The sequence below is a fragment of the Silene latifolia genome, chromosome 10 (genome assembly GCF_048544455.1).
Source record: "Silene latifolia isolate original U9 population chromosome 10, ASM4854445v1, whole genome shotgun sequence".
In the NCBI taxonomy this organism is placed as follows: domain Eukaryota; kingdom Viridiplantae; phylum Streptophyta; class Magnoliopsida; order Caryophyllales; family Caryophyllaceae; genus Silene; species Silene latifolia.
In genome coordinates, this window is record NC_133535.1 from 87,086,527 (window position 1) to 87,102,510 (window position 15,984).

General features: G+C 40.2%; 1 protein-coding gene across 1 annotated transcript in view; it reads left to right on the plus strand.

Annotated features, from left to right (window-relative positions):
- The window catches only part of LOC141607862 (uncharacterized), a 60,665-nt gene extending 45,578 nt beyond the window's left edge, over window positions 1–15,087 (plus strand). Inside the window, exons 5-6 of the mRNA XM_074427210.1 lie at window positions 14,077–14,318; window positions 14,649–15,087. Of these exons, the coding sequence (XP_074283311.1) occupies window positions 14,077–14,318; window positions 14,649–15,087 (681 nt within the window). The remainder of the gene's footprint in view (window positions 1–14,076; window positions 14,319–14,648) is intronic.
- Window positions 15,088–15,984: the final 897 nt, after the last annotated feature.

Here is a 15,984-nt window from a genome sequence, read left to right on the forward strand (position 1 = left end):
AGTTCCCATAAAACTTGGTGGCGACTCTAATATGTCTTAATTCGATTCGAAAGAACCTCGAGTCGATTATGCCTAGTGTGGATCCCGCGGACGCAGCCTCCCGAGGGCCTTGTCCACGCTTTGGCGACTCCTGGGGAAAAAAGAGGACTAGTTACACTTTGTTTCTAGGGTCTTTTCCTCCGAGGTGAAACTTGAAAAGAAAGTGTCGGAAAGTAAAACATTACTCATAGTGCTACGATTCATGCATAAACCCTTAAGGACTTGCCCGGGCCGTCCCAGCGTTTCTTCGTGATGCGTGGGGGGCGACGTCCCACTATGCTAGGAAGCTGCACATTGCTCGCTTCCACTTCACCTCACGTGGTTCTTGATGGTGGGGACGATCTTCTAGGTACTCTACCTTAAGACACCTTGCTCTATAAGACCGCAAAAGGATGGAGGGCATAGACCTTCTTGTAGAAGACTTGCCGAGACTTAGAGATGTCTAGGAGCATACATCCTTATAACATGAGAATGACAATGTGCAAATTGTTTTCCCGAGTCTTTTCGAAATTTTCCATGTCCTTTTCGAAACCGAACTTTTGAACAACTTACTTTCAAAATAGCATGGTTTTAAAAACGCGGAATGCTGCCCAAATAGGACTAGAATTTTCGGCCCAAAATGAGCTTTTATAGCCGGCATGCTGCCCATTTCAAATCTCATTTTCAAATCAATCTTTCGTTTTTCAAAATCAATCTAAAGTGCCTCTCGAACCTCAACCAAGCATGAAATGCGTCAAGTCGTGTCCGGGTCATGGCCGTGTTAGGCCGGGTGTGTTTCGTTCTAAGAGTCTAGAACACGACCGTGTTGGGTCACCCAAGCTCACCTCTTGGGCTTTGAGTCATGTTGGTCGACCATTTGGTCTAGGATAGTCCACAGAAACGTCCAAGCTAGGCCATTATGGACGTTTCATATGAACCTATGGGCTATGTTAGTCCAATCACAGGTTTAGTCACACCGAGTCCAGTTTATAACCGATTTATGACAGTTTGAGTCATGTCGTTTTGCCGAGTCTAAAATGAACCAAGGTCTAAATCCAACCGTGAGTCGAACCTTTGGTTAGTCAGTCTCAAGTCGAGTCTTTGTTTGAGTCAAGTTGGGGTCGTGTCCTTAAGTGTGCAGGGGCTCTTACTTTAAATATTGACTCAGTACGGGGTTTTCTTGTAGAAAGGCCGCCAAAAACCCGACGTCAAGCAATGGAAGATGCTGTTAACAAACTCACTGAGGCTGTGAACCTCATGATGACCAGAATGGATGCAATCGAATCTAAGCTGGGTGAAGATTCCTCTTCATCTACCCCACCTCTGACTGATCTGGAGAAACGGTTCAAATTCATTGAAGACCGTCTAAAACTCTCTCAGGGGAAGAACATCCACTACGAAAATGCTAGGGCCTATGCCCCAGTTCAGGATAAGTTGCCCACAAACATGTTACTCACTGATATCCCAAAGTTCAAGGGCACCGAAGATCCAGTCCACCATGTTAAGGCCTATAAAGGGTACTTAGCACTGAAGGGAGTACCTGCTGACATGCTCTCTGAAATTTTTGCCCAATCTCTGGATGAACACCCGAAGGCGTGGTTCTATAATCTTGACCTTAAGAACTTCCCCACTTTCGAAGATATTACGGTGGAGTTCTGTAAGCACTATGCTGACAATGTTGAGATTCAAACCAACATAAGGACTTTGGAGGTAATGACACAGAAGGAAAAAGAAGGCTTTACTGAATTCCTTGCAAGATGGCGCGCTGAAAGCGTGAAATTAGCCAAGAAGCCTGACGAAGTTGAAATGGTAGATAAGTTCGTAAAGAATCTACGACCTATTTACCGCAATGCTCTGAAATACCAGAATTTTGGCTCTTTCAAAGAATTGATAAGAATCGGGATAAAGGTAGAAGATGATGTCATAAGGGCAGAGGCTGAAAGGCCGAAAGGGTACCAAGGGGCCTCATCGTCTAAGGGCAAGGCCCCAGCAACGACCCATATGGATGAAGCCATCAATCTCTTAGAAGGGCAATCGAAGAAGTCGCAGCGCCAAACACCTAGGGCATTCACCGATATCGGATGCACTTATACATATGCTCTCCAAAGGCTCATAGCCCAAGGAAAGCTGAAGCCTATTGGTCCAACTCCAGACCTTCCCGCTGATCAACAAGGTAAATGGTATAAACCAAATGCCTACTGTGCCTTTCATCAAGGGAAAGGCCATGATACTGAAAGGTGCTATCGACTGAAGCACGAAATTCAAGACATGATTGAGAACGGAACGCTCCCGATCCCAGCTGTTAAACCTAATAACATCACCAATCCATTTGGCGATCACTCCAACTTTGTTTATGTCGAAGACAATGTCGATTATTCCCATCTTATCCGCCCATGTCACTTGAAAGGGGTGTTTATCGGGAAAATATTTGTGGATTGCTTTGAATCCTTGCTAAACCCGAAGAATGAAATTCAAATCGGGAGTCTCGCTCTAGAATGTACTCCTCTCGTTAACGAAGTTAATAAAAGACAATTCGATTCACCAACCTTCATCATTGGCGTAGATCCTCAGAGGACTACCTCAGGATGGAGGCAGACCATCAAAGGGATCAAGGACTAGAACCGAGCATCTAAGCTGACAGCTGAACAAAGGAAAGCTCAAGACCAGATTTGAAAAATTATGAGTCGGGATCTGTTTTCTTATCTTAGTCGAGTCGAGTCTAGGACTTTCTTTTCCTGAAGTTGAGTCGTTTGTTCCGCGATGACCTAGGGTGTGTCCTAGGAATCGTTCCTTCGAGTCTGTCAAGCATTTGTCTTTCCAATAAAAAGTTACAGTTTCGTTTCCAAATATCTCTTGTTTCCAATCCTCAATCATTCCAAAACATGATAAAATGCACAACACACTCAAAGGCATCCCTGGGGTAGAAATACGTCCTGTTTCAAAATGTAAGGATATTTTAGGATCCCGTGTTTGATTCCTTTACCTATTCCATGTCTGGCGGTAGAAAACCTCCATCAAAACCAGTGTTTGTGACAAGCTTTTAGATGATTCTATGACAAACCCGGACTAGCTCCTTGTTTCCCCTATCAATGATGGAAGGCAAGCCTTTTTCCCCAACAAAATCATCCCCTCTCGAAGAGAGAAGATATCAACCCGTTCTAACAAGGAATTGTTAGTTCCTACCCAAATTAGTTGGCGAAGCCCAGTTTTCAAGGTGTATCCATTTATGACTAAGAGAATGAATAGAAGATCATTTTCAAAGAGAGAAAAAAGATGAAAAAGAATGAAAAGATGAAAAGATGAAAAAAAAAAAAAAAAAGGATGAAAGAAAAAAAATGAAAAAAAAAAAAGAAAAATGAAAAAAAGATGAAAGAAAAAGAAAAAAAGAAAAAAAGATGTTGAAGTTGAAGTTATTGCAGAACGCTTTTGGTTGAATGTCGAAGTTACGGAAGCCAGAAGTCAGTCAAGCACCCATAGTTGAAGTTCAATGGGCGAAGCCCAAAAGCGTAAGTAGTAACCTCTTTACCCTCTAAGTCCTTCCTGAGACAGTTACAAGGGGATAGTCGGGAATTTTGAGAATCATTCCGCTTGTGTTGTTATACCTAGCCTTTAGGGTCCAGACATGGAAATTTGAACCCGCATCATTTTCAACCCATTTGCACTCGGATTTCGTCAAAACCGAGACGCCCATTCCAACCACATCAGCAGCCATAGCCCTTGGCCTTAGCACCACAAAACAAACCTTCAGAATGATGGTTAACCATTCCAACTTGTTATTACCAAGCTCCACATCCCAAAAGATCCAAGCCTTTTACACCTAACCCCAAACACGGGATTTAACGGTACTTTACAGGCTAGAATGGGATATGACATGATACCTTAGGTGAAACCTTCGAGTGTGTACACACAATCAAAATGCCATGTTTATGCACCTTGATCGAACTACGTCGGATTTGATTTCGCTCCACGCGAATACGTAGGCAGTCCTTCAGAATAAGGGATTCAATCCACTCATCCTGTACAAGTTGTCATCTTGTCGGTTTCATACGGGTCTTAACCAAGTCCAAATGAAGCCACCTTTGTTTGAGTCGGTCTTAGCACTCGATGTAGGCTAGGATGAGGATATAGGTTCGGATGAATAGTATCAAGTCTCAGAATGAGCTTTATCTAACGGTGTAGGCAAGGATGCTCAGTCAGATAGATGTGGGTTTTTGTTGGGAACAGAAAATATGAAAAACCCGCTGAAAAGAAAGAAGGCGTGGAAGAAAAATAGTAAAAGCCCGCTGAAAAGAAAGAAGGCGGTGGCAAGAAATAATGAAAACTCGCTGAAAAGAAAGGAGGCGAGGAGAAGAGTGACAGAATGTTCCCAACAAGAGTGATGTGTGATGTCTAAGTGTTCTCGTAAAGTCAGTCTGTGTTCAGTGTCTGGGCGAAGCCAACGTTGTTGCTCTGTGGGTTTATTCCACCCTGTCAATGCCAAGTGATCTTGATTCCCATGTGCCCTCGGGAGCACGCCGATGCCATACGATATCTCCGTCCCAAGTTCGACGACCTTGTGATTCCCATTTGCCATCTTTTGGCGCCGGAACGGCCAATTTAGATTTCTACCCCCAACAAGTCAATAATTGAATTAAAACCCGTGAACACTTACGGTTTTATTTTCCTTTTTGTTTTACGGTAGCGGGCTACGCCCACGTTGTTTACGAGTCATATAGAATGTCTGAGTCGCATTTCATGCTCACCTATCAAGGTCCGACTTCAAAATTTCAAAATCACAAAAAAAATTTGCGAATTGTGGATAGATGATCCAAGTAGTGGAATCCTTGTGGGTCGATGATCCAATCCTTCGAAATTCAAAAATTCAAAATTCAATTTTCGGGTCGATGACCCAATCATTCAACATTTTCAAATTCAATTTTCGGGTCGATGACCCAATCATTCAAAATTTTCAAATTCAATTTTCGGGTCGATGACCCAATCATTCAAAATTTTCAAATTCAATTTTCGGGTCGATGACCCAATCATTCAAAATTTTCAAAATTAAATTTTCGGGTCGATGACCCAATCATTCAACATTTTCAAATTCAATTTTTGGGTCGATGACCCAATCATTCAAAATTTTCAAATTCAATTTTCGGGTCGATGACCCAATCATTCAAAATTTTCAAATTCAATTTTCGAGTCGATGACCCAATCATTCAAAATTTTCAAATTCAATTTTCGGGTCGATGACCAAATCATTCAAAATTTTCAAATTCAATTTTCGGGTCGATGACCCAATCATTCAAAATTTTCAAATTCAATTTTCGGGTCGATGACCCAATCATTCAAAATTTTCAAATTCAATTTTCGGGTCGATGACCCAATCTTTCAAATAATCCAACTTTAAGATCGATGATCCAAATGTGCTTATGTGATGATTATTGCTAGTACGTTTTTGTGTTTCAAATATAGCAGGATATGCTTCAACTGGGGGCTCTAAAGTCTTGACTTTAGAGCCATTACTGAAATCGGGGCTCTGAAGCCGTTGGCTTCAGAGACCATTATCAAGATGAAAGGGATGACATCCACCCAGAATTCAATTCAATACAAGAGTATGAAATGGAAGAATTCCGCAGCTGAAAGCAAATGATGAAAGTGGCGGCAACCTCCTTGGAAAGTCCCGTCCCATTCGGACAAGCGCCAGCAGATGATAAATTTTGGGCAAATGTCAGCAGATGATGAATTTTGGACAAATGCCAGCAGACGATAAACTTTGGGCATGTGTCAGCAGTTGCCGAACTACGACGCGGGTTTGATTCCGTCAGAAACGGATACGTAGGCGCCCGAGGATAAGGCTCAACCCACCACTTATGCAATTTATGGGTCGATGACCAACGATGATAATTCGACGCAACAGAAGCAAGAGTCAGTCCCAAAGTTTTCGGTATGATCTTTTCTTATGGTCAAGCGAGCTTATATACGCAAATCTAATGGACTATAAACGACCAAGAATCCTCGGTCGAGAGGGACCTGGGGTATACTTTGACTTTCGCCTTGTCCAAGCCTCAGTCAAAGTGGGGGCTCTGTAGATACCCGTATCCGTCGATATTGGAATTTATAGAGAACCCGACAAACACCCGATGATGATAGGACACATGTATTCTTTAGTTGTCATTGTCATTATTTGGAGCTCGTTTTACGATGTAGAATGGGCGTCGTCGATGAAGTATTTTATTAATTTAAATGATATTTAAATTAATGTTTTTTTAAGTGAGTTCATTTTATTAATTTAAATGATATTTAAATTATAGCTTTTTTTTAGGTGAATTCAATTTATTTTATTTTATCTTGAATTTATTTTCCCAAGTTTATTTTATTGAAAATAAAATAAATATTTGATTTGAAAAATCATTTTATGAGTATATTTGATTTGAAAAATCATTTATTTTAATGTGTTAATTGTTTTGAAAAATCGATTTAAAAATCGAAAAGAACTCGTTTTAAACACGTGTTTTAGAGCTCGATTATAGCTCGGTTTTTGAGCCCGTTTTCTTTACGAATTGGCACGAATCTCGAGTACACTAATCAACCTAAGCCTCTACCCATCCAACCCCAGTTCGAACCCCCTATCCACGGCCCAAATCCCGTCCCAAATCACCCCCAACAGCCCGCAAAAACACGAAGCAGCCCCCCCTGTTTTGCAGCTCAAACCCGAGTCCAAAACCCGCTCCAAATACCACCAAAACCCGTGCCCATTAACCCTAACCCATACCCTAATATCCTACCCATATTACCTTACCTTAATCACCAAGAAAACCCCCCATACGAACCCTAGAAAACCCCCCAAAAGCTGCTGGACAGCAGCTATGCTCAGCCGAGCCCGTCTGCCTCTCCTCCCTTTTACCCTACTTTAACTCCCTATAAATACCCACCCTTCACCATACATTCATTCCTCTAAGTTCTCCATACATCCTACCTTCACTCACAAGCTTTAAACCTCAGAAACAAACCCTAATTGCCTCTCAAAAACCTTCCACAAAACCGACTTACAAACTGAAACAGTTTGTGTGTCCTCTTCGAAAAACAATTCGTTCCTCCATCAAACCTCCATCAAAATTCGAGTTTCTTGTTCCAAATTAACCACACAACATCCATCTACACATTAGACAAAGATTTACGAGCCAAATTGCCCTTGAGAGTACACGAATTCCCTCGAAAAACAGAGTGTTATACACTCTTTTTTTTTTTTCCTGTCTGTCCAGTTCTGTTTGTGCTCGTTTTTCGTGCCCAATAACTCAAAACGAGCAGGGATTGTTTTAAGATCTCTGTTCTCCTCTCTTTCTAGTTTTCAAAACATCTTTTAAATTGAATTTTCATCGTAAAACGAGAGAGAAATCGCTGTTTGAAAGTTGCTGTCCAGATTCGATAAAAACGCGTTGTTTGCTTTGTTTCTTCGTCGACGACGGCCTCTCGAGATAAAATCTACCATCGATTACGACCAAGACGGTGTCAACGATACATGTAGGTTGAGGGTGCATCAAATCCTCTTCTTTCTCCCTTTTATTTCATTTTTTTATGTTTGTTCTTTTATAGTTTGTTTTGTTTGTTTATCGCTTTTTATTTATCGTTTAAATTAACTACGAAACTAGTTTAGTCCGAGTATGAGTTAAAGTACCACCATGAACACCCGCGTTGACTTGAGATGGGAAAGAAACCGCTACATCAGTCGGTCGTACACCCCCGTCTCATTTACATATCCTCGTGTTCAAGCTAGGACATAAATAAAACGAACTTCTAACTTCGTTCTTCGCTTTTGACATCTCCTCTTCTCTCGTGCAATTCGACCCACCTTAGGACCCGTTGCATGTTAGTATGACCTCTGATTGTTAACATATGACTTATTTAGATGACATTAGATCAAATTAATAACCTAATTAGACACTTTAGGGTACATCGACATAGCTTTAAAAATCAACTAACAATTCTGTAACTCAATGAACGCATCTCTCTTTCACCTAATTTCTCGCTAGTATAAGAGTGCGTGATTAGCACCTTCTTATTAACACTCGATGAGTTAAATTAATTAGCAAACTTGACCTAATTTGACCCCTTTTAGGCCGTGTAGAATACACCTTTGCGCGACATCATCTCAATCGATCAGCGTTGTTTCTAACTCGTTTTCTAACTTGTTTCCTATCCCGTTTTGCAATCAATTGATCTAACTAATGAATCTAACCTAAGAATTAGGGTAGGCTAGAACGTGTAGGCCGTGTTTGGCCGTGTCCTTGTGGTCCTTTTCTCGTTGTTTTCTTATCTTCATTTCGTTATTTCGTATCTTGTATTTACTTTGTTTATCGAGTCATGTTTAGTAGTTTGTTTGTAATTAATTCTCCTTTATCGAGTCAAACGATTTCTAAAAACCTTAGTTTTGTTTAGTTAGACGGTTGTGCCCCAATGCAAGTGAGAGCGTAGTAAATCGCATGTTGTTTAAAGCAACATGGCCCGATTTATGCTAATGCATGCTTTGGTGTGTGACCCAATGTCTAATTCGATAAGATTAAGTGGAAGCACGCATTACGAGGAGTGACCCAAGGCCGTGAGTCATGTAGGCCGTGAGTCACCCCTTTGTGCACGTTTTCCTAGGCCGAATGGCCATGTGTCGTGTATGGTGTCGTATATAGCAATTGTATTTAGATCGAGTTGTATCTTTAATTTATTGTTGTGTCGGCATGAAATGCCTGGTTTGTAATAGGTAGATCCCACGGCTCCCCCATTCCCCCTTAAACCTTGTTTGCTTTGTTTTGTATATTGTTAGATTAATCAACCCACATGCTAAATTACAACTTTGACAAAGTTAGTTTAGTTGCATCTAAAACGACATAGAAATTGTTGTCACATGTTAGGGTTTAAAATGATGTTTGCATATCATATATCGTAGTAGCTATGACCTTGTTTGAAATCCGATACTTGACTTAGTAGAGGCCGTTATCGACGGGCGGGGTTAGGTGTCCTTATGGGCTTCCTAACACGTACCCTCACCCCTTACTCAAGATCTATGGTTTGTGGATCCGTCTAAATACCATTGGATTACGAGAGTCATTCAAATCGAGTGATATAGGGTACAAGTCTTTATCTTTAATCACTCGTAGTCGATTGGCTTTATGCTTTTCGATGAAAGGTGTAAAGTTGACTTGAACGGTTCCAAGTTCCCATAAAACTTGGTGGCGACTCTAATATGTCTTAATTCGATTCGAAAGAACCTCGAGTCGATTATGCCTAGTGTGGATCCCGCGGACGCAGTTCCCGAGGGCCTTGTCCACACAAAGTCGAACCCGACATCGAATATTGTCAAAACAATGACGATTATTCAAGTCTCGTTCCTCAAATCAATACAAAAGCGGTCTAAACGGTCTTTTCAAAACAAAACGGGTTCAAATACCCATTCTTCAACACGTTTTATAAACGTTTTTCAATGGTCCGAACACGTCTTCCATCGTTGACTGACCCGCGCCCAAACAGGCCACTCCTTTTTCTATTTTTCAAACTAGGGGAGACCCTCTTGCATCGCCAACAGGCTCGCGCCTCTTCTGGCTGCCTGATGCAGGGTCTGTCCCCTTTCCATCACTAGTCTAGGACGATCTCGACTTCGATTAATCCGAATACAGGACAGATCAGATGACTAACTTGCTCATTCAAACACCGTATTTGCAAAATTCCTTACTAAGACAAATAGATCACGTTATGCATGATGAACCTAATTTGGTAAATGGATGTTTAATTTCCGTCTTGCATTCAAATCCACATTAAATCCAACTTGACATCTTATAATTGATACTTGGATTAAATCAACCGACATAGAAAGCTCTCACATGTTAGGGTTAAACCAATGGATGCGCATTCATGCATTTAAACCGTTTTATCAACTTTTGCATTCAATCAACCAAGATCGATCAGTAGAGGCCGCTACCGCGGGCGGGATTGGTTGTCTGATTAAAGGGCTTCCCAATACGTACCTTCACCTCTTACTCAGAAACTTTGGATAGTGGACGACCTTATCCAGGGCGTACGAGAGTCATTCTAGAGATAGGATGCTAAAGAGGGACGATTCCTTATCTTTATTAGTACCTATGTCAAACACTACTTTATGCTTCGTTTGACCGAGGTATAAAGTGGATTCGAACGGGTTCCAAGCATCCCACAAATGCTTGGTGGCGACTCCGAACATCTCTAATCGTTTCGAGACCCTTGCCGAGACGAAACTGACCGATCTAAAACGATCCGGTCGAAAGCATTTTTACGCCGCCGAGCGTGGCTTTCAAAAGACTGCTATACGTCCATATATTGGCTTGGCGTGTAGGTGGCTATGTCCACAGACACTAATATTGAGAGGTGGGTGTCTCTAAGCCTAAACAATTAACGATTCATCAACTCCTATGTTTAATTTAAGCATTTACATAATTTGCATGTGTGACCTGACCTCCCTAGACTATTTCTTTATCATTATTGTTTTCTTCCATTATCCAACCAACCAATCATACGATAACCGACCTTGATAAAATTCACTCCATAACAACTAATTTACAACTAACGTCTCTCTGTGGATTCGACCCCTACGTAATACATTCATTTGTGTTTATGTTATTTATTTTTGCATAGGTGTGCGATAGCCTATCATGGATTATGTTAATGAATTGATCGTTAAAATAGCTTCTTTGTTGTTGTTCAGTTAATTGTTTTGAATCTAGTTGATTAGTTTCTGCTGGATTAATTAACTAGTATTGCAAACTAGGATTTTCACCGACCGAGTTAAGACTACTAAAGGCTACAATAACTTAATAGAATTAACTTAATGATAGCGACCGCATGTTAAGTTAGATCTAAAGGACATATTAGAATCGACCGATCATATGACCTTAAACAACATAAATTGCTCTATCAATGAATTAATTTACACCTCGTATAACTACCTAGTGAACCTAATCCCTAGACCTTTTAATATTATTGAATTTGTCTTATTTACTTTATTGCAATTAGTTTTAGCAAACCAAACAAACAAATCCTTCAAGAAATTGGTTACCTTTAAGACGAACTTAAATATAAGCAAGTAGAATAATTAACTCGCCTCCCTGTGGATTTGAACCTTTCTTGCCACTAGCTACCAGTTAGTAATAATTTAGGATTTATTTTGATAGGCCAACGACTGAAAATAACCTTATCACTCTAAATGACGGATTATACCAACACGAATATAAAAACACCAAGAACTACTTCCAAAAACACCAAAATCTACCTAAAACTATATGTAAAATGCACACATCAATCTCTCCAATTTACCTACACCGAACTCCATCCTCTGGTTAATACTTCCTTAAATCGCTTGAATAATGATAGAGGTTTAAACTTCCACAACCTAACAAATGAGGGGATTATTTAGTATCTTCATTCTGAAATGGCCCCAATTTTTCAGCATTTCTAATGCAGGTTTTATGTTGATGACTTCTCACGTAAGACGTACTTACTGAGTTCGCATATTTGTAAGACATTGATGTTTCATTTGGTTTTGAGTTTACTTATGGGTGGAAATGTATGCAGATTTCATGTTTAACGTGAAGGAACAAGTTGTTAAATGAATGTTTCAATCTCCTCTTAGTTTTATCTTTCATGTCTCGTGGCTCTGGCAAAGCCATTTCTTATTGTGACGAAATGCTAGTTGTTAATTATTTGTGACGAAATGCTAGTTGTGAATCATCCACTCCACCTCTGTCTCTTTTTATGTGTCCGTTGTTGATTGCCATGCATGCAAACAAAGTATGGAACCTTTTTTCTGTTCAGATCTGAGTTTGTTTATCAATGGGTATATCCCATCCTTTATATATTTAGGTGTTTTATATGGTAGTGTTTTATTGGGCCGGTATGGTGTTCCTGTCCCCTCGCCCATCGGCCATCCCCTATCTATCATGCCCATCTCTGGTGTTGTTTTCAATGTGTTTAAAGGTTTATTTACATTGTCTTGTAGGGCTGAGTGATGCGTACATTTTATATAGACTTTTAGTACCGTATTTGCACGCATTTCTATGCATATTTCGTAGTATTAAGCTACAAATGTCCCCCGAATAGTCTACTTTGGTTTGTCTTGTATTATTTGCAGTTATAAACTGGAGAGGAGCATAATCAAGCTTAAAACTTGTCCCTATGCATACATTTGGAGATGAGTTGAGTCGGAGCTTGGAAACTACTAATTGTGATGCGCGTAGAAGTAAGGTAGCTAGGCGAGCAAAATAAGAGCTTCAAATTCCTAGTGCCTACTTTGAAGAGCCATATCTCGAGTTCTATAACTTATATTCAAGTTATTCTAAGTGGAGGTGAAAGCTTCTCTTCTTAGCTTTCCAACTCCGTAAAAATCGCTTCTTTCCGACAAGTAACGAAGAAATGACGGCCGTTTGAAGTTCAGTGCGCGAAGCAGGAATAACGCGCTGAAACCACTTGATCGAGTACTTTAGTGCTCGATCGAGTACTTTTTGTGCTCGATCGAGTACTTTAAATCTCTCGATCGACTACTTGATTCTTACTGTACTCGATTAAGTGCTTTAGTGCTCGATCGAGAGCCTTTGAGGAAAAAATACTCAATCGACCAACTTTATGTTGCTCGATCGAGCAAAACCAAGTCTGACTCGCATGATTTCTGTCGAGACTTATTATATTTATCTATATTATATTATTAGATAATAAAATCTCTTACTATATAAGAGAAAAGCATTCATTAGGTTAAGAGTTCGGAACTTTTCACTGCTTGAACCTCTATTACGTTGGTTTGTTCTTCTTATTCCGGATCTATACTTGTAATTCTTTTCTCCTTTCTCTCCTTTCTCTTTAGTTAATTTAAACTCTGAAATTCTCTTAATTGTTTTCCTCTTGTGTCTCTTGTTGATTATCCCTCCTTACTCTCTTATCTTAATTAGTTTAATTGTTATTTCAATTTAATCATTATGTTTAGTTTAGTTATCGTTTCAATTATTGTTATTAGCATGATAATTAGTATGAGTAGCTAATCCCCTTGCTAGGATTTAGGGGAATCAATGAATTGGTGATAGCTGCTAATTAGGTTTGCAGATCTGTTGTCAGTATCATATCTTTGTTGTTATAAGTAACATTTAATGACGATTAGACGGTTAATGCGCATAATTGTTCTAGTTGTTTTTGGCAAACTCTGGCCTAGATTGAAAGATTGGAAGGAGTGAGACCTGCTACAATTCTTTAGGATACTCTAATGAGGGCGGAAGCTAAGTTAGTAGTATTTTAGGGTGAATAGCGGATCGGAAGGACCTTTTCATTACCCCTTAGACTGATACATGTGATTGATCTGTGACCTTAGCTGCAATTATCTGGCATTCATTGATGAACCGACATCCTAGTCCATTTCTCTTATCTGTTAGACTCTTTCAATTTTCGATGTTTAGTTTAGTTATCATATCTAAACTCCCATTTGTGACACCGACAGACTTAGATTAGCAAGTAGATAGCAACATAGCCTCCATGTGGATTCGACCCCGACTTTCCTAGTTGCATTAGTTAGAGACCTTTCGGGTTTATCTTTGATAGGGTTACGACAGCCTCATCAAATTTTGGCACCGTTGCCGGGGAGGCGACGCTTTTTTACTTGTTTTATTTGAGTTTGTCTTTAGCCTCAAGGAATTTATTCCTTGAGGCAGTTCTTATCTTCTTTTCTAGTGCTGTTTTGATAGGTCCTACAGGTCTAGCTAAACAGGATTATTGGGAAAAGATCATCAAAGGGAAGGCTTGAGTACCTTTGATCTTCCACCTATGTTCCATCCCATGGCGCAGCAGGTGGCATAATTTTGTGAGAGATGTGGTGTTGTGGGGCACGATGCTGTTACTTGTTATGCGGAGAATGATCGAGTCTATGCCTATCGGCAGTATAGACAAGGTCGTTATGGTTCTCAAAGTGGGGGTTACCCAAACTATTCTCCACTTCCGCCGCAGAATTACTATGCGCCGCCACATCCGATTTAGCAGTGAGGCTTTCAAAAGCCTTCATTTTCTTTTCCGCCGTAGCAGGTTCCTCCCTCTACTATCAACAAGGAAGAGATTGCTGAATTGAAGTCTTTAGTGAAGATGCTTGTACTTCAAGGGCAAGAATATGATAAATCTAGAAAAGCTTATTTCAAGGAATTTGAGTCTCAAATAGCTCAAGTAGATGTCGAGTTCTATTTTAGGCAATCAAAGACGGTATATGATATTTGTACCGAAAGCAGTCTTTCCTATGAAGGAGCTGAGTTGCCTATTGACGATGATGATATGTATGACTCGGAATTCGAAGATCTAGTTGAAAATGAAGCATCATACGAAGATTTCTGCACTGTACAGCTACAGAAATTCGATCGAACTACTTACAATGTTCGATCGAATGACTTATATGAGGAAGTGTTCGATCAAACAGCTTACAATACTCGATCAAACAGTTTGTACGAGGAAGACCTCGATCGAACACCCTACATTGTTCGATCGAGCACTGCTGAGGAAGAAGACCTCGATCGAACAGTCAGCATTGTTCGATCAAGTAGTTTTGGTGAAGAAACCCTTCGATCGAGCACTACTCATTCTCGATAGAATTATTTGGCTATGAACAGTGTCGACTCGTCATTTACGCCTATCCCGGATGACGGTAAGAAGGTAATTGAAGATCAATCTTATCTAACTGGAGGTAATGCTATTCCTTTTATTGATCTCGATGGGGTTCCTTCTAATCCTTCCCTTAAATCATATATTGTTGTTGATTTGACACCTCCGCCCCAGTTTGGGAGCAAGTTGGAGGAATATCCTCTTGTTTCTTCTTATACAGGTCTTAACAGGTTAGAATACCCGAGAGGAGGATTTGAAGATTCCATCCCACATAAGAAGAGGGCGTGGGATAAGGCCAAGAGAAGACGTGGCGTAGTTGATGCTATAAAGAGTCATTGTTCTTCCGATGCTGTGTTGTGGCGACCAAAAGTAAAAATCATGGATGCTGAAGGGACTGCATTCAATCAGAAGCCTTGTTGTAGGCCATTGATTTGCGTGGGTGGATGAAGAAAAGAAGATCGAGCTGGGACCTATCTGAAACTAGCGCTGACCGGGAGGCAACCCGGATTTTCATGTTTTGTTTGGATTTCTTAGACATTCTTTTATTTAGTTTTGTTTGCTTAATAATTAGTTTTCTCGAATATAGATTGCGGAACATTTTAGATTTGGTTTTGGTTGTATTTTTGGGGCGCTATTTGCGTAATTGCAAGTACACCTGCATTCTTTTCGCGAATTGAGTTGATCCGGTGCTGCTAGCTACGACCTCCCATGTTGCTGGTTGGTTTGGGGAGGTCTCTCCCTATTTCGTGCTATCCTGTGAGTTTCTTAGCTCTTTATCTCCTTCATTTTCTTTAGTTTGCATTTTCCCTTTCCCTTTTTGCTGCTTTTGCTAGTTGTTGTGTACAATGAGGGCATTGTACGGTTTGGTTTGGGGAGGGTATATGCATCCATCTCTGTATCTGCATATTGTTTTTATTTCATTTCTGTTAGCACGTTCAATTTTTGCATGCATTGTTTATTTTAATTTCAAAAATTCAAATATCAAAGGTTTGGTTTAGGGAGGTTCGATGCGTGCATTTTACTCCGTTCCATTAGTTAGTTGCATATAGTTTGCTTGGAGACAAGCAAATGTTTGGTTTGGGGAGGTTTGATGCGTGCATTTTATATAAACTTTTTGTACCGTATTTGCACGCATTTCTATGCATATTTCGTAGTATTAAGCTACAAATGTCCCCCGAATAGTCTACTTTGGTTTGTCTTGTATTATTTGCAGGTATGAACCGGAGAGGAGCATAATCAAGCTTAAAACCTGTCCCTATGCATACATTTTGGAGATGAGTTGAGTCGGAGCTTGGAAACTACTAATTGTGGTGTGCGTAGAAGTAAGGTAGCTAGGCGAGCAAA